The sequence below is a fragment of the Pteropus alecto genome, unplaced genomic scaffold, assembly GCF_000325575.1.
Source record: "Pteropus alecto unplaced genomic scaffold, ASM32557v1 scaffold86, whole genome shotgun sequence".
Lineage (NCBI taxonomy): Eukaryota > Metazoa > Chordata > Mammalia > Chiroptera > Pteropodidae > Pteropus > Pteropus alecto.
This window is the reverse complement of record NW_006442109.1, coordinates 20909993-20930769: the sequence shown is the minus strand read 5'-3', so window position 1 is coordinate 20930769 and position 20777 is coordinate 20909993. Positions and strand designations below refer to the sequence as shown.

At 42.7% G+C, this 20777-nt stretch overlaps 1 protein-coding gene across 1 annotated transcript in view; it reads right to left on the bottom strand.

Annotated features, from left to right (window-relative positions):
• Positions 1 to 735: 735 nt before the first annotated feature.
• TNFAIP8L3 (TNF alpha induced protein 8 like 3) overlaps positions 736 to 20777 on the bottom strand; it is a 35287-nt gene continuing 15245 nt past the window's right edge. Inside the window, exon 2 of the mRNA XM_025038912.1 lies at positions 736 to 2219. Coding sequence (XP_024894680.1) covers positions 1657 to 2219 — 563 coding nt within the window. The 3' untranslated portion in view covers positions 736 to 1656. The remainder of the gene's footprint in view (positions 2220 to 20777) is intronic.

Below are 20777 nucleotides of genomic sequence, written 5' to 3'. Positions count from 1 at the left end.
ATGCTTTCCCAGGCCTAGATGTGCATCACTGTTCAGTCCGTGAGTCTATGAGGGGGAACTAGGCCATGCTTGTCAGATGTGGAGAACAGGGGCTGACTTAACTATTCCCTATATCCCCTGGACATTCTGCCTTTGAACTACTTCGGAGTGCTGGTAGTGGGAGAACTTAACTGGAGAGTTAGCACTGATGTTGACATGGGAGCCAGTTGAGGCCAAATGGCCACTGTAGGTTTAGTGGATGTTGTTTCACACACTCCCTAAACCATCTCTTGATGCTTCTGCTAGAGAGACCATGGGGTGAGATCGACCGTGGGGCTGAGCTAATGTAATGTTTTTACATTATCATCAGATACAGGAGAAGCATAGCGGGACAGGTGGCGATGCAGGAAGAGCAAGTCTCTTAATGTGGTGCCCTCCAGACAGCATTATAAAGCAACAGATATTGTCCTGATGCTTGTTAAGACTCTGATGAAAAGATGTCAGAAGCCAGTGTGAAAGTGAGGCTGTGAGACATTCGGAGAAGGCAGTCACCGTGTCCATGAGCTAGCTCCCCACCGACCAGGGGTACAGGCCCCACCTTGCTCTCCCCAGGACTGCCTCCCCTTAGGGCCTAAGTGCAGAGCTCTTTCTCCTCATTTTTTCCTTCCTTTCAATCCCATTATTCTTAACACTGTATCTAACTCCAAGGAATTTTAATTTTTGAATCACAATTCCAAAACCTTGTTTGAAGGGTAGTTTCGATTTATTAATGAACCAGAGAAAACAGCACAAAATGACTATGAAAGGCCAAGAAAGACAGACAGGGGTCATTCTGTCCAACTCTCCCCCTGAGTGCTGGTATAAACCCTCCTTGTGCCTCACAGATTGCGCCCCTTCGATGAGGGAAGGCTGGTATTGCAAGGGAAGCAGTTCTTTCCGGCTTCTGTGTGATGGGTGGGAAGCTCTCTCTACTTGCCACTGCAGGATCATAAACCTGCATATCTGAGATCTGAAAAACAGCTCTTGAAAAACCTTTTTTTTTTTCAGTTTGCAGCTGTACTTTTTCATACTTTTAGATTCATTTTTAATTTGTTTGAAACAGCACATCTAGAGACATTGCAAACCCAGCCCATTAGAGACAAGTCTTCTGTTTTTGCTGTTTAATAGTCTAGGTCCAGGCTGACCCCTCTCATACTTTGAAGAGAAAATAATAAGACCCGACATTAGAGTTTTTAAAAGCGTGAATATATATCATCTCATTCGATCCTCACAGCAGCCCTGGGAGGCAGGCAGGCATCCTGGTTCCAGGATCCAGAGGATGGATCATAACTGGTGGAGCTGGGAACCAAATCCCTGTCCTCCAAATCCTGGTCCAGAGCTCCTTCCACTCCGCAAGATGAACTGAGCTCACCTTGATGAGCAGGGCAATCTTTCCGCTTAGAATAGCTGAAATGTCCCTTTGGGCTGGCAAACAAAGGCGATTTTAAGTACAAGACCTCATCAGTGAGCTCAGGGGATAAACACCTGAGCTCAACTTGGCATCAACGTCGGAGGGATGAAAAGGACAGAATGTGGGTGTCTTGGACAAGGGTTTCTTCCTGTTTTCTTAATTCTCACCCAGATCACACTGGGTGCTGTAACTTGAATGCCAGCAAAGTCCAGGAGGAGGGAAGATACTCAAAGGACTTTCTCATCTAACAATTTATTGATTCCCTCACAAATCCTCTTGAGGTTGGGCCTACAGTCTCCATCTAGGCTATAAAGGGTGGAGAGAAACTCTACATCAGCAAAGTGGTTGAAGACGTGGTTGATGCGCCCATGGGTCCTGGGCGTCAGGTGTCGCTGCACCAGTTCATGTACCAGGTCCTTGCACTCGTGTAGGAGCTTGGAGAGCACGTTCCTATCGAAGGTGTATTCTACCTCATAGAAGCTGACGATGGTCATGGCAGTTTGGTTCAGCTTCTTCCTGAACTTCTCCACGATAACAACCTCCTCCTGGTTGAACTGGTTGTTCCGGTAGAGGATCCCAATTTTGATTGCCACCTTGATTAAGTCCTTCATGATCTTGTGGGCTTCCTTCTTGTTGTGGGTGTGCTCTTTGGTGACTTTGTAGAGCTCATCAAAGATCTCACTGCTGGTGTCATCAATCAACATGTTGGCCACAGTTTTGCTGGCTATTTTGCTCAGAATCTTCTTCTGGGCTTGAAGGGCAAGGCTCTTTGAACTAAAAACATCGGGACCTATGGTAAGGAAAGAAATAAAAGTTATGGAAACGTGAGAACCATTTACTACGTTTCTACAAGTGAAACACACTAATTTGAACTTATGTTCTTAGAGCAAAAACTCATGCCTTTATAGCCTAACTAAACCATACCCATGCCTAGTTACCCCACTGTCCTTTCCACATGACATGCTTGTTGACTCTCTTGAACCTTCTAAATTGTGTTCTTCCCTTTCTGGAAGTGGGCTCCTCTTGTCCAGACCAAATCTCACCTTTTTTAGACCTACTTCATGTATACAGCTTTCCCAGCTCTATGAGATCATGGAGAACTCCCTACAACCACTGCACTGGAAACCATTCGGTTTTGCAAATTATACAGGAGGAAATTATTGCTTAATAAAAAGCACATAGCACCAACGCCAGTCCCATTCCCGGGGCAGACATGGGTGTTTGACCGTGGTAGTCTTTATTTGACTGAGTCTCAGAATCCATACTTCATTGAGTCTAAGATGTATTTTTTTCCTGTTTGATATCTTAGAAATTGAGATGTGTCTTAGAGTCACTGTTGCCAGGTGGCAGTTTTGCTGTGGTTGTCATTACCTGTGTGCACATCAATTTACACAACTGAAGCCAGAGATTTGGGAGAAAAGTCAAGAACACTCTTGTAAGAAATGTGGCCTCACCAGGGCTCCTGGCACAAAGACCTGCACGAGTGGGAAACAAGACATCGGCAACTCCAAGTCAAAGGTGCTTTAGACGGTTGTATCCTGAGCGTGAAGAAGTTTTAAAAAACTACAACCAATTTATTTCCCTGTTATTTTCCAATTTATGAGTTAATGACAGCAATAGATGTTTAAAAAATAACATTATGTCTAAATAAGGCAAAGAGGATCTTTCAGTACGTATAAAATAAAAATTCTAAGTAATAAGAAAGTAATCGCAATTTAATTGGCAGCACCTCTTTCTTTCTTAAGAGTAGATAAAATGGCATCTTACAATCAATGTGTCTTAGATTTGATGAATACTCCATAAGATCACCAATTAGCTGGAGCTGACCTTTGCAATGAAACCCACTGGCCATCCTTACTTGACGGTTTGTATGCATATTATGATCAACTTCTCAAGGAGATTCAAGTTGCCTGAGAACAGAGATGGTGTCTCACAAGAGCACTCAGCTCAGTTCTGGGCACAGGATGGGATAGTGTTAAGGAAAATACCAGAGAAATATTGCGGAAGGAGAAGAAAGTAGTAAAATACAGTGCAAATTTATACTAAAAACAAAACAAAACAAAAAACCCCGACAAAACAAAACGAATTTGTTCTTTGGGAATTGAGGGCCTTCTAAGATCCCTAGAGCTTTTTGTGCAGTGCTCCATAATCATTTAGAAGAGACAGATTTGATAAGCAGAGTGAACAACCAGCCAGCCATATACGTCAGCTTCTGCAATCCTTGTCTGGTCCCTCCCCATCTCATAGTCCACCTCCTCTGCCCACCCTGAGCTCATTCCCTCAGTGGACAGTGATTAATCCCTGGACACTCAGATCTCGCAGACACAGACTCAATAAATACTCAAACACAATTTAGACACAGGCGCTGGCGCTTCCTCTATCCGCATGCCCTGTCACAGACTGGCTCAGCTTTGTTCTCTCAGCTCTGGGTCCTTCTGGGACAGCTATTTCAGCTCTCAGGCCTTTTCCAGCTATAGACCCCCACTGGCATGGCCTGGAGTGGGGTCACTGCACTGGGATGAGCAGAACTAAAGTAGGGGGTGCCATGGGCCTCCCACAGCCCTAGAAAGCTCTCTAAAGTTTAAGACCATAGTATCTTTCAGCAACTGCACAGCCAAGTGATTGTGATATGGCCAGGATTCTCCCTCAGCCTCAGTGCAAAGGGAATAAACAGTGTCTCTTGGCTCTTCTTTACCATGAGAATGTCCGACTTCCTGATTTATGCTCTTCCAGAGTTTGAGACAAATAATATTCCTGCCTAGTCTGATCATCCACCATGGTCATCAGACCTTTGTGTGAATGACCTTTGTTCCAAAAACATCAAATGTGTCCTTTAAAGACAAATATTTACAAGCATGAAGGCTGTGCAAAAGATTGTGCTGTGCTTTGAAGACAATTCCACAGGAAAGCTGAAAGAGTTTTGAGTAATGGCCCTTTCATCGAAATAAGTATATGCCTCCTCAGATGATTATTCTGACAAGAACAATGGAATCTAGGTAGATTTGTTCTGGAATATCAAAATTGAGCCATTTCTTTGTAGAAACTGTTTCTAAAAATTGCCTGAGGATAAGGTATTTTAAGAGGCTTTCTAGAAAGGCAGCAAACATGCATTTCCACAGAAGCAACGAATCGACTAAATATTTGTCCACTAGAACGTAAGATCTGTGGAAGCAGGGACATGGCAGCTTTGATCGAATGAAGGGGGTGCTGGCTCTGTGCCAGGCACTTCATGGTTTTAACCCTTAGAGATGGGTCTAGCTGGCATTTTTACCAAGGTTTCCCTGCCAGCCTAATTCCAAACCCTGCCCTTTTAACCAATAGCTTTTAACCCAACATTTTTCTCTAAAGCAATGGCTGTCACAACTTATGCTCATATATCCCCATAAGAATTTTGAAAAACTACGAACCTCCTTGAATATTTTTTAAATTGACAGCAAGTACTTTTACCTTATGGTTAATTAGTTTTAATTTCTAAATAGATATAATTTCTAGATACTGTAAAGGTTGATATTTTTAAATTAACCTTTTAAATTATTCTTTTATTTGTGTCCACTGTAACATACATACCACAATGATAAAACATCCATTACTGTCCATTTAAAAATGCTCATAGTGTGCCATCTTTGGGCCAAAGTCCCTTTTGTCCCTTGGTTTCTCTGCAGTTATTGAGTATTTACTATTTGTTCAACTCTGTATGAAGTGCTATGGGGGATACCCCCCAAAAGTATTTAATTGGGTCCTACCCTGAATATGGTCCTGCAGGGATTCAAAATATAGACAAATGAAACAAAATACAGATAGGTGTGAAATAGCCCAAATTGGCATGAGTGAGAACAGCTGGGGTAAGCTCTGTGGGCTCTGAAGGTTACTTGAAGGTGGATAGATGGGGATGGTACAATGCTGGGAAGTGGTTTCTAAAGGCATAGAAACAGGCTAGTAATTTTCCCCAGATCACAAAGGCCTGGGGTGGTTTCCCTCATAAATTTTCAGCATCTCTCTTGCATAAACGCGTTATTTACCTACAAAGGAACTTGGGTACAAGTTCTTTGGTGTGGGCTCAGGAGAGTCATAGGGGATAGCATCTCTGAAGCCTTAAAGATCGAATCATCATCGAAGTCATAAGGAAAGCTTTAAGAAAAGAACAACAAACAGATTCCCACACTCTACCTTAGACTGTTGGGATTAAAATCTTTAGGAGCAGGGCCAGTAATCACAAGCTCCCAAAGTGATTCTGACATGCTGAATATAGGACACACTGATCACGACACGCCTCAATGTGTCTCCTATAGAATACTAGTTCTGTTAGATGCTCCTGGAAAGAAGCACCTAAAATGAGTTTATAGATGACTAAATATTGTGACTGGCTTTTCATGACTCACCATACCAGGTAGCTTATTAAAAGCCTTGAGAAATCTTGCACTAAAGGTATTGGTGTCATTTTCCTTAGCCTACCACTTCTCAAATTTACTGGACCTTAGGGGGGAAAAAAAAAATGTATACACACACACACACACACACACGTATATATATTTATATGCAAATATGTATATCCCTACAACATCCTGTGGTATACATTATATGAAGTGCAGGGAAATGACTGAGAAAAATAACATCAAGACACCACTCTGGTCAACTTTTACAATGCCCAGGGATCTGTGGGGGAGGGGTGGGGAGACACTAACGTTTCCAAGATACATGCATGATTTAAGGGACAGTTTGCACAGAAGGAGAGCTGGGTGGGGCAGTGCTATTCAGAAGACTTATTGCACATGAAAATCTTAGGCTTGTTTCCTTCCATCTCTCCTTCTAAGCCTTCTGCAGAGGGACCGGGTTGGTGACCGACACCAGGGAAGAATGCTGCAGGCTGAGGGGAAGAGTGTGAGCTTTGGGAGCCAACGTCAGAAGTGCACTTGGGGTATCTGGGGAAACAGGTCTGATTAGTGGGTACATGTTTGTTTTGTGGCAACACCACAAGATCTAGAATAGGTTTTGGCAAAAACCGTCCTCTTATTCCTATGTACAAGACTTAAGAAGGCTCTTTTAGCTAGGGATGATTCTCTTAGGAACAAAAGTTCCCATTCCCCCACCATGAAAAGTAATGGATTGTTTATAGTACCTCAGAGTCTCTCAGAATGGATTAAAAACGTGATTATACAGCTATTGTATATCTCACCTGACTAGCACAGGACGAGATGGAGGAAGCTGCAAAATTCATTGTCGTAGGAAAAACAGGAGCTTCCTTAAACCAAGATTGACACAAGAGCTCAAGTAAAATAGTTATGAAGTCAGGGCTCTGAGAATAAGCATCCTTAGAAACATTTACAAGGAAATAAAAAGTACCAGAACTATGTTGGGAGAATGGTGTGACAATGGTAGTGAACTAGTTTGGTGAGAGGAAGCAAAAGATGATTTAAGTGGGCCCTTCACTGCATGGAAAAGTGCTGGGCCAGTCTGAGCTGATGTTACTATAAATTATGTTCGGTGGTAGTACAAGTGATGCGTTCACGTGTCTAGAGCTCCCAGATGGTGAAATGCCAAACTGGTGGTGATAAATAGCAGGAAGATCTTACCAAGCTGGGTGAGTGAGCAGAAAAGAGGTAGAAGAGCTTCAGCATAGTAAGGACAAAGTAATATATTCAGGGAAAAATAAAGTAAATGACACTTACAAAAGATAACGGGCTCTGGGCTGTCAGAGAAGAGCTCTGAGCATCATCACCCCAGGATACATCGTGGTAAGAGGGGCTGGGGGACAGACTCAATTCTTCTCTCCTTACTCACAGGACTATGTAACTTTTCTACTCCTGGTGAAGGCGTGGAAAACTTGTATATGAGTATAGATAGCTGTATCAAAATTATAAAATTGGAAATTAGCTGTAATAGCCAGCACTCACACAAAATCATTCCCGTAAATAGCATAAGATGATGGCAAGGAAGAGAGTTATCTGAAAGTATTTAGTAGAAGTTAAGAGTTGAGATGGTACCCAGAAGACAACCAAACTGTGGCATTTAATAAGCATTATCCATCCAAGCAGGATGATAGGGGTATAATAAGGGTGGGAGGGGAGTCCGCAGGGTATGGGGAAGGGGAAGACCCTGGGAAGAAGGTGATATGTTGCAGTCCACGTTTCTGGTACTCAGTCACTTACACTTAATTCTTGGAAGAAAAGTTAAAGTGAGCCTCCTTAAGATGGAGCAGCCTCACAAACTACTTTGAATTTGAACTTCACAATGAGCACTCATCCTTCTGCTGAGGATGCACATGCACCCAGAAAAGTTGACTGAAGCTGTCGTGTCCCTTATGCTCCATCCTTCAATATCAGTGAGGGGCCAGGAGCCAGTGGGGAGATCGACACCTTTTTCTTCTACTTTCCTGCTTCCCTGCCTGTTCTCTGGGTGAATGGTGAAGAAGGAGTGGGGGTGGGGGATTGGCTGTGGGTATAAGGTAGTCTGTAGGATCGGGTATCCCTGACAATGACAAAACACCTTCTAGAGAAGACATTGCCTCTGCTTTAGTTCTTGGTTATCCCTATGTAGCTATGGGGACAAAACTATTAAGAAACCTTTAAGTAGTGTTTTGAAATGCAAACCTAACACAGTTATGGTTTCCAGAAAGACTCATTGAGTTGTTGCAACTCCATTGGAGTCAAACTGGAAAACATTTTCTTTTTCTTGTATAAAACTGTGGTTTGTATACTGCTGGAACATTAAAGAAAAAACAGAACTGATAGAGATACAATGAAATGAAATCATCAACGGATGGTAGGGTCTTTGAGTTAAGGTCATGCCAAAATATTAATCCTCCTCACCCCCAAGGAGAAACAATCGAAGCTAAGAAGCTCATGAAAAAATGCCTTTTATTGATCTAATCCCTTTCATATTTGAATGAGATGGCATTTTCAAAGCTTAAGAAAGGTATTTTGGGATACTTTAAAAGGCATCACAGTAAAATTTAGATGGGCTGGGAAGGTTAGGAAATGGATTTTTCTGACTGAGGGTTAATCCCTGAGGCCTTCTTAGGTCTAGCCCTTCCACCTTCCAAGAGAGCCATCTGCCTTGAGGACATATCCCCTGGGTTCCCCCTCGCTGCTGGGAAGACCCGAGGTCCTCAAATTTCTACCACTTGTAATAAGAAGCAAGCAGTTTGTGGGTCCTATGGGTGGGATCCATGACCTACAGGGCAGCAGCCTCCACCAGGCAGCACTGGTGGGTGTGCAAAATGAAAATATTAGAACCTCTATTTCTGTGTCCTTGTTTTCTAACGGAAATTAAGCTTTACTAATATTTACCATACAGGCTGACCCAGTGGTCTATGGCTTTCTAAGGGAAGAGGGGAAGGAATCCTACCTGGGGTGGGGGGTCATTAGCGTAACCCTCACTTGTTTGTTTTCTTTCAGCAGTTTTGGTTTATTTCAGCATGTTTATGTGTGCTTGGTTAAACAGACTCACTGATTATTTTATGTAGTTCTAACTAAACTAAGCCTCACAAAATGGACCCATCATTTCAAAAGATTCCTCTAAGAAACACAACTGAGGACTGAAGACAAAATACTAATCAAGTGAACAGCAAGAAAATTATAGAGCTGATGTTTATCCTCCTCACTGTAAGAGCTTTTCCGCAGCCCAAATATAAGGTAAAAGTGGTGATCAAGTCAGATCTGACAAGAAACGGGCCATAAAAATTTCAAAAATTCTCATAAGATGATGTGAAGTATGGATTTCAAACACTTTCACTTGCCTTGAGACAGTCCCAAGGCAGTAGAAAGCCACGGCAATTAGCAAGACAGTTAAATGCGTTGTGATTTTGATCCTGGCTTGTCCTATGGGTGATGGGGAGGGGCAATAAGTCACAGCATGGATGACTGTTGGGGGAGAGGGATGAGTCAAAGATGATGCTGAGTGCTTCTCCTGGCTTGGGAGATGGGTGGGCTGAGGGCATTAAGGCACCACCAACTGAAACAGGCTTCTGGAAGCATGGGGGAAAGATGACTTCAGTCCTGAGCATGTTGAGTTCAAGGGGTCCTGGGGTGGGGTGGGGGGGCATCTGGGACACACGAGCCTGTGCAGTAGGCACCTCCAACTCAACCTGTCCTGAGCTTCCCATTTTCCCATCCAAAACCTTTCTCTTTTCATCAAGCAAGACAGGGTGAAAGACCCATTTTCCCTAAATAATTAACCAATTAGGGATCCTGAGGGATAAACAGGTTCTTCCTTTAAAATGCAAGTATGTATTTTGCTGGTGAAAGTGTAGTCTCTATTCACAGCTTGCTGTATCACTGTAGTCAGAGCCACACTGTATCCTTCCTAGGCATTCCCTCTCCCCTGTGTGGTTCAGCACCAAAATGCCCCTCCTCTCCCACCAAGAGAATGGATCATTTAAAAAATGAGAGTAAGAAGTGAGAGGCAGGCTTGGGTATAGTAGGATTGGGGTGGAGGGTGGAAGAAGAAAGGACTGAGTTGCCAGAAACAAAGAAATGCAGAGGAAGGGGTGTCACACTAGCCAGTCTTCACCCTCTTTGCCATGGGGCCAATCGTCCTGCCTCCAGCTCGGGTTTGGGTGCCCCTGAAATCTTGCCTTTGGCACAGGCCTGGGAGCAGGCACAGAGTTTTGGCTTTGCCCTTGGTGGTTGCTCAGTCCTAGAGATTCATTCATCCAGCTGTCAGGAATGTGGGTTCGAATGTTTGGGAGGGGCACCAGGCATGATGAAATTTCCTAGCTGTATTGGATGTTTTAGGGTGCTGAGCAAGGACATACAACGGCAGTGGTAGTCAAACAGGGTGCTTCTTATAGGAAAGCAGACGCAGATTGTTGCAATGCCTTGCACTGAAAAATTACACTCTAAAAGCAGCATTTGATCACCTTCAAGATGAAGACCAAGTTTTTTTCATTTCAAAAAAAAATTCCCGGGCCTTGAAGTAACTTATTGTTTCATATGAAGTGAAGAAGCATTGGCAGTGTCAACTCTAAGACCTTCCAGGTTCTCTCTCATCTTGTCTTAGTTTCCCCCAATCCACCCCATCCATTAGCAATGAGGAAATTGTAACTCGATTAATGATAATCACGTCAGAGATAAAATTAACTACTGAGCACGGATTATGTACCCGAGGTCGCATATACCATGTATTTGATCCTCACAGAGTTCTGCAAGAGAGGGACTGTGAGTCCTATGTTCTAGATGAGGAAACTGAGGCACAGTAGATTTAAGTAATTCACTCAAAGCTATGAACAAGCCTAGTAAGTAGAAGAGCTGCAGTTCAAATCCACACCAGACAAAGCCGGCAATCTTTGCCTTCCTGTAATTGTCCTTGGCTCCCTAGTGACTGTGATTTCTCACTTATTTGAGATATTAAATAGGCCTCAATTTAAATCCCCATCTAACCACATTTCATCTTTTGTTTTTTATATACCAAAAAAAAAAAGGTAGTCTTATGTAATAGGACAATACCACATATTCATCAAAACTTGAATATACGTGTAGCTTTCATTTTTAGAGGGAATTCTATATATTTCATCAGTTACATATTGATTTTTGTTTTTCAAATTGATTTTACAGCCAGCTCTGAAAAGTGAATGAGTGATAATTTTACTTACCAGAGCTAACTGTGAAGTCACTGGGGGTGAATCATCTCCAACTCAACAGGTTAATTTTAGAGATCTGAGAGATATTTTTGTCACTGCAGTAGAAGAGCAACCATCACTAAAAACAACATCCACTTACATGATTTCTTCAAAGCTTATTTATCCTCTTCCCCACTTTCTTGCATCTAACAAATAACTAGCGTCTCTTTGAATGGTAGGTCATATTCAGGCATAATAATAAGAGTCCACTTATGTAGTGCTTTATGAACAGTAATTCATCATATCCTTGAGGCAATTCGATGAGTAGGCACTAATAGCATCACCATCACTACCATCACCATCATCATCATCATCATTATCAACAGCAGCAGCATTTGCATCCAAGGAAACCACGGCAAAGAGAGATTAAGTAGCTTGTTTAAAGCTACCATTTCGAAGTGGCAGAGCTGGATTCCGACCCAGGCAGGCTGCCCCAGGGTCCTGCACTTCGGCCAGCCAGGCTAAACTGCTATTCAGGAGGTGATAAACATCAATTAGTTTAAATGTTTTTTGAATTATTGCCCACTTTAAGATGGAGATTGAGCAGGAGTTTTTTTTCCTCAGAAGAATTAATTTTTTAAAAACCATGATGCACTTCGAATATATAGACAACACAGAAGATAACAAACTCTACTTGCATGGCCACCACCGAGATGGAACAAATGTTAATATTTTGTCCTGGGAGACAGAGTGAAGTAAAGCCCTCTTCTTTTCAGCTCCCTCTCCCTCTATGTCCCCAGATCTAAGTGCACTTCAGATGTTGATGTTTCTTTGTCTTATCCACGATTTTATACTTTTGCCTCATGAATATGCATACATAGACATTATATTGCTCAGAGTGTTTTTAAATTTCAGAAAAAGGTGTCATACTACACAGATTCTTCTGCTCCTCTTAATTCACCATCATGCTTTCAAGATTTACCTAACTTAGTCATTTAGTTGCTTATATAAATATACGATATTTCCATGTTTTTGGTTGGTGGACATTTAAGTTCTTTCCACTTTCTGCAAGCAAAAAAGTCCACAGATGTGTCTCTTTGTGCACATACACGACAGTCTCCTGGGTTCTACACCTAGAACGTGACTGTCAGGTCTTGTACCAGAGGCTGCCAATTGCTTTCCAGCGAGATTATACTAATTTTCACTCCCAGCAGCAGTGTATGAGTTCCTGTGGTTCCACTTCCTCATCAACACTTCAGATAGTTCGCCTTTAAATTTTTTGCCAATCTGATAGGTACAAAATGTATCTTGTTTTATATGCATTTCTCTGATTGCTAGTGAGATTTAAAATATTTTTGTATATATTGAACACTCAGGTCTTTTATCTGTGAATTGCTTATTCATATAATTTACTCATTTTTTTTCTCCCAATTGTGTGTCTTTTTTTCTGGCTGATTTGTAGGAGCTTTTAATATATTATGAATTCTAATCCTCTGCTGATCACGAGTTGTAATTATCTCCTCCCAGTTTATAGCATTATTTTTTAACTTTATACATGATGTCTTTAGTTGTACAGAAATTAAGTTTTTTAACATAGTCAAATTTATGAATCTTTTTCTTATGATTAGTGGTTTTTTTTTAACTCATTTAAAAAAATCCTTTCCCGTCATAGGTTAAAAAAAGTTTTAAGGTTTTCATTTCACATTTAGGTATTTAATCCACCTGGAATTTATTTGTACATACTGTATGAGGTGCCTTTTCCCCCCCTCACGATTTATTCAATTTATTGAATAGTTCATCTTTCTGCTGCTGATCTGTTAAGCCACTCTTTTCTTATCAAGTTTTCATATTGCATGGGTCTGAGTTTTTTACTCTGTTCTATTGATCAGTTTGTCTATCTCAATACCAATACCAAACTGTCTTAATTATTACAACGATTACTGTAACTCACATTAAGTCTTGATAGGCCATATGGAAGTTTCCCCCACTCATTTTATTTTTCTTAGAAATTGTCTATTCCTGTTTTTAGTCTTCCATATAATTTTAAGATTATATGATCAAATGCCATGAACACTCTGTATTAATCTGAGGTCAACTGGTATCTTTATACTAAGCTTCCTATCCATTAACATGATATATCTCTCCATTTAATCAGATCTTCTTCTGTGTCCTTAAAAGCTTTATAGTTATCTCCATAAAATTTTTGCATATCTTTCATTAGATTTACTTCCAGGTACCATACAAAACCATGTGTGGTTTTGATTTGCATTTCCCTAATAGCTAGTAACGTTGAACATCTTTTCACATACCTGTTGGCCATTTGTGTGTCTTGGAAGAAGTGTCTTTACGCCCATTTATTGAATGGATTGTTGTTTTGTTGTTGAGTTGTATGAGTTCTTTATATATTTTGGATATTAGCCCCCTAATTGGAGGTGTTGTTTGCAGATATCTTCTCTCATTCAGTTGGATGCCACTTTGTTTTGCCGATGGTTTCTTTTGCTGTGCAGAAGTTTTTAGTTCGATATAGTCCTATTCATTTATTTTTGTTTTTATTTCCCTTGCCTTTGAGGTCAAATTCATAAAATCCTCTCTAAGACCAAAGTTTATATGTTTCATATGGAGCTGCCTGCCTGGCTCAGTCAGGCTCTGCCTGTCTGCGCTCCTACAAGTAGCAGCATCACCTGGGGTGCCAGATGCATCGTCCACCACGCCTTTAGTGTTCAATTCCAGCAGGAACCCTTTCTCCATGCCAGCAGTCACCATCCCTCCTGCCATCCCCTGAGCATCCCCATTCATGTCTCTTCACACTCACCAGCTATTTTAATACTCAGGAGCTGTTGGGAATCAGAATAGCACAGGCCATGTCTGTCTCTCTGGGTGATCCTCTCTGTCTGCTCACAGCTCCCAAACTGTTCACCATAACGAGTGCTCAAAAACCCAGGGTCAGGCCACCAGACTGCTAACAAGGACACCGGTAAGATGCCACATTCAGAGCTGTGGGAGGATGCCAACTTGGTAATATTTGAAATTAGTTAAGAGACCCTTACAATAAAAATGCCAGTCTTTGGAATTCTTCAACTTTTGGGGTGCAGATATAAAACCTAAAATGTTAAAAAAAAAAAAAAAAAAAAGAGCAAGCAATGGAACAAACTCCAGTCTATACTGGAAAAAATAAACAAACTATGGCCTGAGACAGTGGATATTTAAGCCTGAAGAACTGAAGCTCTTTGAAGGTGCTGGAATTAGATAAACATAGTAATGCATTAACCTTCAGCTTAGTCAGCTTTTAAAAAAATAAATAAATAAAATAAACATTTAGCTGTACTAGAGATGTTGGAACACACAAAGGAGAAGAAACCAGAAGGTACTTCTGGATGGGAGATGATTTGGCAGACAGCACCATGCCTTGCTCAATGTTCTACTTAATTTTTTTCAGTGAAATATGAATTTTGTACAACAACATTTTTGGATTTCAGTCAATTTGAAAGTGAAACAGCAGGAAAGGGGTAAGTAATATATCACTTCTAATACCGCTTACGTATATTCTGTCGTAATTGTTTTCACGGATTTGAGATATGAAACATGAATCAAGCCACATTTCGGATATCCACTGGTGCCACGGTCGATGTCTGGTCCAGCAGGATGACGGTATTGAGTGTAGTTTGCAGATAGGAGGTGGACACCTGCAAGCTCTGCTGGGACCATGCTCTGATGGAACCACTATTAGTTGGAGAGTCCCATTCACATCACTCAAGAAGAGGAGCCAAAATGGCTGTGGCAAACTGCCTTCCTGGAAGTTACTCATAAATGTGTCTTTTTCTGAAGTTTCCTTTCTAAATTATACTTTCCCCCAATTTGAGACAATTATACTTGTCTCAAAGATAGTAGATGTCTCCAAATACAATTACTTAAATTTCATGGTAATATAAGACAGTGCCACCAAAAGCTTTCAAATCAAGTTGCCAGGTGTGGTCACTCTAAGATGCTGACAGTGGCTATCCCATGGAGTCAGGATGCCAGGGTTGTGGCCATGGAGTCGCTCCCCCAATACAGGGAAAACCAGAGCTGTTCCTTGGTCCTGGCTCTAGCCACTGGGCCAGCAGCAGGGCATGGAGGAGAGAGCCCGGCCCCAGGCCTGCCCCTGCAGCCCCGCAGTGCCGTGCACTCGCCAGGAGCCATGGCCCCAAGTATTCACCTTCCTGGTGTCTCGGTCTGTTAAATGAGGGAACTGGACTAGATGATTCTGCTAATTTGTTTTATATTCTCAATGTAACAGTAACTTCTTCAGAATTTTTGAGTTTTAAATCCATCAAAACAAAAACAAAAGCAAAAACACTGGGCATACAAGATCTGAGCCAACAGATTATCAGTTTTCTCTCTCTCACACCACTTCCCCGCCATCCACCACCCAGCTCTCTCCCAGCTCCGCTACTGTCACGCTTTAGCAGTGGAATGGCTCCTGCTATTTGCTCTCTCTGAAAAACCTGGGCGCTGACCTTGAAGCCTCCAGCTTTCCTTTTCTGTGGCTTTCCTCCAAAATGCTTCTCCCTCCCCTGACTTCCTGGGACCCCTGACTCTTCCATCAGACCCCAGCCTGCGCTCGCCACACAGCTGGCAGCCAGCAGGCTCTCCCCAAGGCTTCTCCCTGTGCTGGCCTCAGAGCCCACAGACCAAGCCACAGACTGCCAGCCCCAGCAGGCTGCCCCATACTGATGCAGCTGCGTATGGAAGTCATGTCCAAAACCCCACGGCCAGTTCTTCCCACCAGGCCTCGCATTGTGTTATCCCACCTCTCTGCCCCAAAGAGAAAATGGCTAGTCCTTTCTCCAGTCTCACCCATTTTTTTCTGTGCATTTTCTCCTCAGATCCAAGCACCCTCCGCTGCCTTCCCTCCCCACCTTCCTTGAACCCTCCTTCTGTGCAGAACAAACTCCCCATATGGCCTAGTCAAGGGCCTCCCGCCTGGCTTCACTTGTTTGTTCACTGTAAGTTCCAGGAGATGGGGAATCTGGACTGCTGCATCCAGCATGGTATCCCCGACACAGCAGGAGCTCAATAATAAATTTAAACCTCAAAAAACCAATAGTAATTGGTCAGTCCAGGAGGTGACATCATAGGGGAGAAGATGGGGTTGTGGGGCGGTCGGGGGGAGCCCCGGAGCTCAAAAAGAGGCCTGTGGAGGGAAGACCACAGTGGGACAGAGGAGCAGTAGTCTTCTCCTTCCCTGGCTTCACCCTAAACTCAATGGCAACTGCTCTCACCTAGGTCACCCATTGGCCTCCTAATTGTCCCTGAGGAGTATTTGGAAACATGGAAGGACATTTTTGTTGTCAGGGCATGTAAGTAGAGGGTTCTACAGGCTATTAATGGGTATAATGGGTAGGGCCAGAAATGTTAACTATTCTGTAATTTCCAGGAACAGGAAATGCCAATGCCACCCTGAGACACACACCTCAGTCCTCAGCTTACCTGACCTGGTCTCTGCTTTCCTGACCACCCACCCCTTGGTCCTTCTCAGTCTCTCCAGGGCTCTTCTTCCTTTGTCCATGCCTGAAGTCTGGGTGTTCCCTGAGTTTACTCAGGGCCCTCTTCTCTCTTGCTATACACTCTCCCCAAGAGTGAGATGTCACCCTTTGTCCACATGCTGATCTCTTCCTGATATGTCCCAGGAGTCTTTCCTGAGGCCCACCCATATATATTACTGCTCACCAGATCTCTACCTAGATTCCCACAGACCCATCACCCTCCACCTGTTCAAAATGTCACTCTCCTTTCTCTGACGCACAGCAGCCCTCCTCCTTGTATTATAAATGGCTCGGCTGTCTGCCCAGTGTCCAGACAAGAACCTGGGGGCCGTTCTTGCCTTCTTTCTCTCTCTCACCTCCCACATATAATGGGGGCATCAGACTGTTGATTGAGCTTCTCTAATAACTTCAAATGCATCTGCCTTTCTCTGCCTCACTGACACCACCCTAGAACCGACCCTCATCATTTCTCACCCAAACTATGGTCTACCTCCTCACTCATGTCTCTACTCCAGCTTCCATTCTATTTTCCACTCTGGGATGAGAGCTGGCTTTGATGATGCTACTACTCTGGTTTCTCATAACCTTAAAGACAAAGTCCAGATTCTTTATCATGGCATGCCAGGTCACTGAGCTCTTCTGCTCACCTCTCTAGCTTCATCCTCTACAAACTCTGAGCTCCGGGCTCCAGGCCACACCCAGGTGTCACCTGTACCCAGCTCTGTCATGCATGAGTTCCCTCTGTGACTTTGCATATTCTGTTCCCCTGTGCTTGGACATCTGCTGCTCCCTCACCCCGTCTCTCCCGATTCCTATACAACCTCCAAGTTTCCATCAAAGGATTTCTGACCTCTGAGCATCTCTCTCTGCAGTCACCTTTTCCTCTAGTATGATCTCATCACTGTGTAGAGCAGTCATCCATTAGCTGAATGAGCGACTATATATCTCACCAGCACGTGAACTCCTTCAGGGTGGGAATCATGATGTAGTCATCCCACCAACAACAGGGATTGAAACCCAGAGAATGTTCATTTTGTGAATGAATGGCTATCAGTATTGACATTTTACTGAAATGCATTCACGTTCAAGTCAAGAACAGTAATGGTAACCAGAGCTAGGATGACCTGGGGACATGGAAGTCTGCTGCCTCAACCTGGAGGCCCGAGGTCACCCCGACTGTGCCTCTTCCCCACCTCGGCACTATTACCACTTGGCACTCCCTGGGCTGACCAGACACTTTTCTTTTTTTGCCTTATTATTTAAAAAATCTATTTTCAAAGCAATACGAGGAAATTATTTTAAAAGTCAAGTCATTCTATAAGGCTTATAACAAAATGCAGCACCCTCTGGCCCAGTTCTGATGCTGGCTGTTTAGAGGCAAAATACTTTAAACTTAACTTTATGCTTATACTGTTAGTTCCTGATTTTATTTGCTTTTAACTTTTTATTGTGAAAGGCGAGAATTTAACCCTCTTCTCCATTTATTTCTCCTTCCACCTTCCAATTTGGTTCTATTTTAATATTTGGCGAAATCAGACTTACTATAATTTAGAATCCATTCAGAGCTGAGTCCTGTATGTTCTATCACTTCCACAGCTGCATTTCTTTTCATATTCGTCTTGCTTTCCCAAGAGTTAAACACTGCCTTGTTGTTCTTTTGATTAATTTTCTATCTGTCTATCACTATCACTCCTAAAGTTCCTAGCAGAATATAAAGTTCTTCTCAATAGGTTCAAGCACATCAGCTAATATACCGCTTCAGTTTTCTCTCTTGGAGACTCCTCTGGGAACACTCCGTGCCCTGGCTCAAACCTAGGTGTACCTCCCCCTAAGCCTGCTCCAGGCTGTCATCCCAGTTCTCCCTTCATCCTTCATCTTTTCTCTCCTGTGTCCATCTCCTATTTCTTGGGTCTCATGGCTTCCTCCTTCTTACTCTCTGTTTCAGTGGAACACTGTCTAGCACAGGTGCCAGCAAACTACCTTAAAGGGCTAGAGCATAAAGGGCCAAAAGGCAAAATATATTAAGGTACTTATATAGCTAAGGAAAATATAACCACTAAAAACATTTTAAATGCTCTTAGCTTGTGGGTAATACGAAAACAGGTGGCATACGGGACTTGGTCTGGGGGCCTCAGTTGGCTGACTCCTGATTTAGCAACTCCCTAAAGAAGGGAATATGGTAATTTTTTTGAGCTATAATATGTCTCACAATGACTTTATTCCACCCTCACACTTGATTGATGGTTTGACTGGATTCTGAACTCTTGTCGGAAATCATTCGCCTTGAGAATTCAAAACTATTGTGCCACTGTTTAGCTCTTGGAGCTGCTAAAAACTAGTACATTGATAAAGGTGTGGTTTTTCTCTCTGGGAACTTTACCCTGAGCCCTTTGTGCACATATAGGGGATTTAATTAGGAAACAAAGATAATATAAGGCAGAAAGTGATATGTGGTGAAGATAAGGTGCTGCAAGAGTTTAGAGAAAGGAGGGAGAGATTACTTTTAGTTGAAGGATAAAGGAAAAAGTGACTTTTAAACCATGCTTTGAAGGATGGGCAGAATTTGGACATGTCGAAATAAGACAAATAGTGTGGAGACAAAAGCTCTCTGGAAGCTTTTAAGATCTTTGCTTCATGACCAATCTCCAGTCACAGCCACAGGTCTTGGAGTTTCTATTGCGTTAGTCTCTCTGTCGCCCAGGAGGGCTCGTGGGGCAGGTCAGGGGCCCAAGGTAGAAGAAATGGAGAGGAGCTTCTAAGTCTAAGGGGCTGCAAAAAAGGAAAGCATCAAGGATGAGGCAGAGATCTAGGGCCAGGGAGACAGGGTGGAAGGGCAGAAGTCAGCAAGAAGACTTGCTTCTGGGGTGGGGGGTAAGAAGTCAGTAGGCCCCTGCTGGGGAGCCAGCATTTCTCAAAGTTTTGGCCTCTTCAAGGTTAAGCAAGGTGGAGAGTCCCAAGAAGGTTAGCAGCCATGAATAGTAGACCTACTGCAGGCCATATTACTCAAGAAAATAGGCCTGTCCTGTGGGCCCCCTGCTCCTCTGGCTTCCCTGCCACATAACCCAATTTCCTGACAACCTGACTAGCAGCCCCTAGTCCTCGCCCAGCCTCCATCTTGCCTGTAAGACAGTCTTGGCCCCTAATCACCACCAACCTTCACCCCTCGTCAGACTTTGCTCAGATCTCAGCCACTCTCATTGGGTGATGACAATCTGGCAAAGCTATTTTTTATGAGGAGATGTTTGTATTTTTAACAAAAATAAAACAAACAAAAAAACCCTCAAAAACACAACAATGGCTGAAACCAGACTTCTTCACCCCATCCGCGAGCCTTGGTCCATCTTTGACCTCCCTCCTGGGGTGAAGAGGAAGCCAGGGGTGGGAGTGTTTGGTGACAGTTCTTTGGAGAAAATACCTGGGTACTTTCCACACTTGTTGGTCTCGGGATCTGCCATCTACCATCCTCAGCATAAACGCCTGCTTTCTCCAAGAATTCTGCTATTCGATCATTCTGCCTTTGATAGTCTCTGATCTCTCCTTAAAAATCACGATGGTCACATTCACCCACTTGCAATTAATAGGGACATATGGCTGCTTGCTTTCCACTTGAGAATTAAGAAAGCGATTTTTTTTTTTAATAAAAGGAGGAACTTTTCTGAAAGGGTAAAAGTGTGTAGTCAATATATATTTTTATACATGAAAAAGCATAAATAACCATTTTTCATAATATAAACCAAGAAAGTAAAGATAGACGAAATCCAGGTTGATGGGGAATACCAAATATTAAGGGTGGCTGAGGCTAATTTAAAATTAGGTTTAAATGCTGATAAATGTGAATCTAAAGGGTGAGCCCTTCTGTTTTAGACAAACTTCCTGGCTTCCCCTATTTGATGAACTAGAGTAGAATAAGGTGGAGACGGAGAGGTAGTAAAGAATATTGAGGTCATGATATCCCTTATTTTCAGTTTCAAGATGCACAAGAAATCCTCAATTAAATTTCTAATTCCTTCAGAAATAGATACACATTATATTTTATGTCACACACCTCCTTAATAAAGAATGGCAGACTAGCATTGTTGGTGGCAAACCAACACCTCCTAAAAGCTAATAATCTGTTACAATAGAATTTTAACTCCCCTCCCCGCTTTTTCTAATTGTAAAATTAATAAAAAGACGAAGTCAATGTGTAAATGAAAAAAATGGAAAGTGAAAGTCACTCACATTTGGGATGGGGGTCAGGACAGAGAAAGGGTCCTGGAGGGCGTGA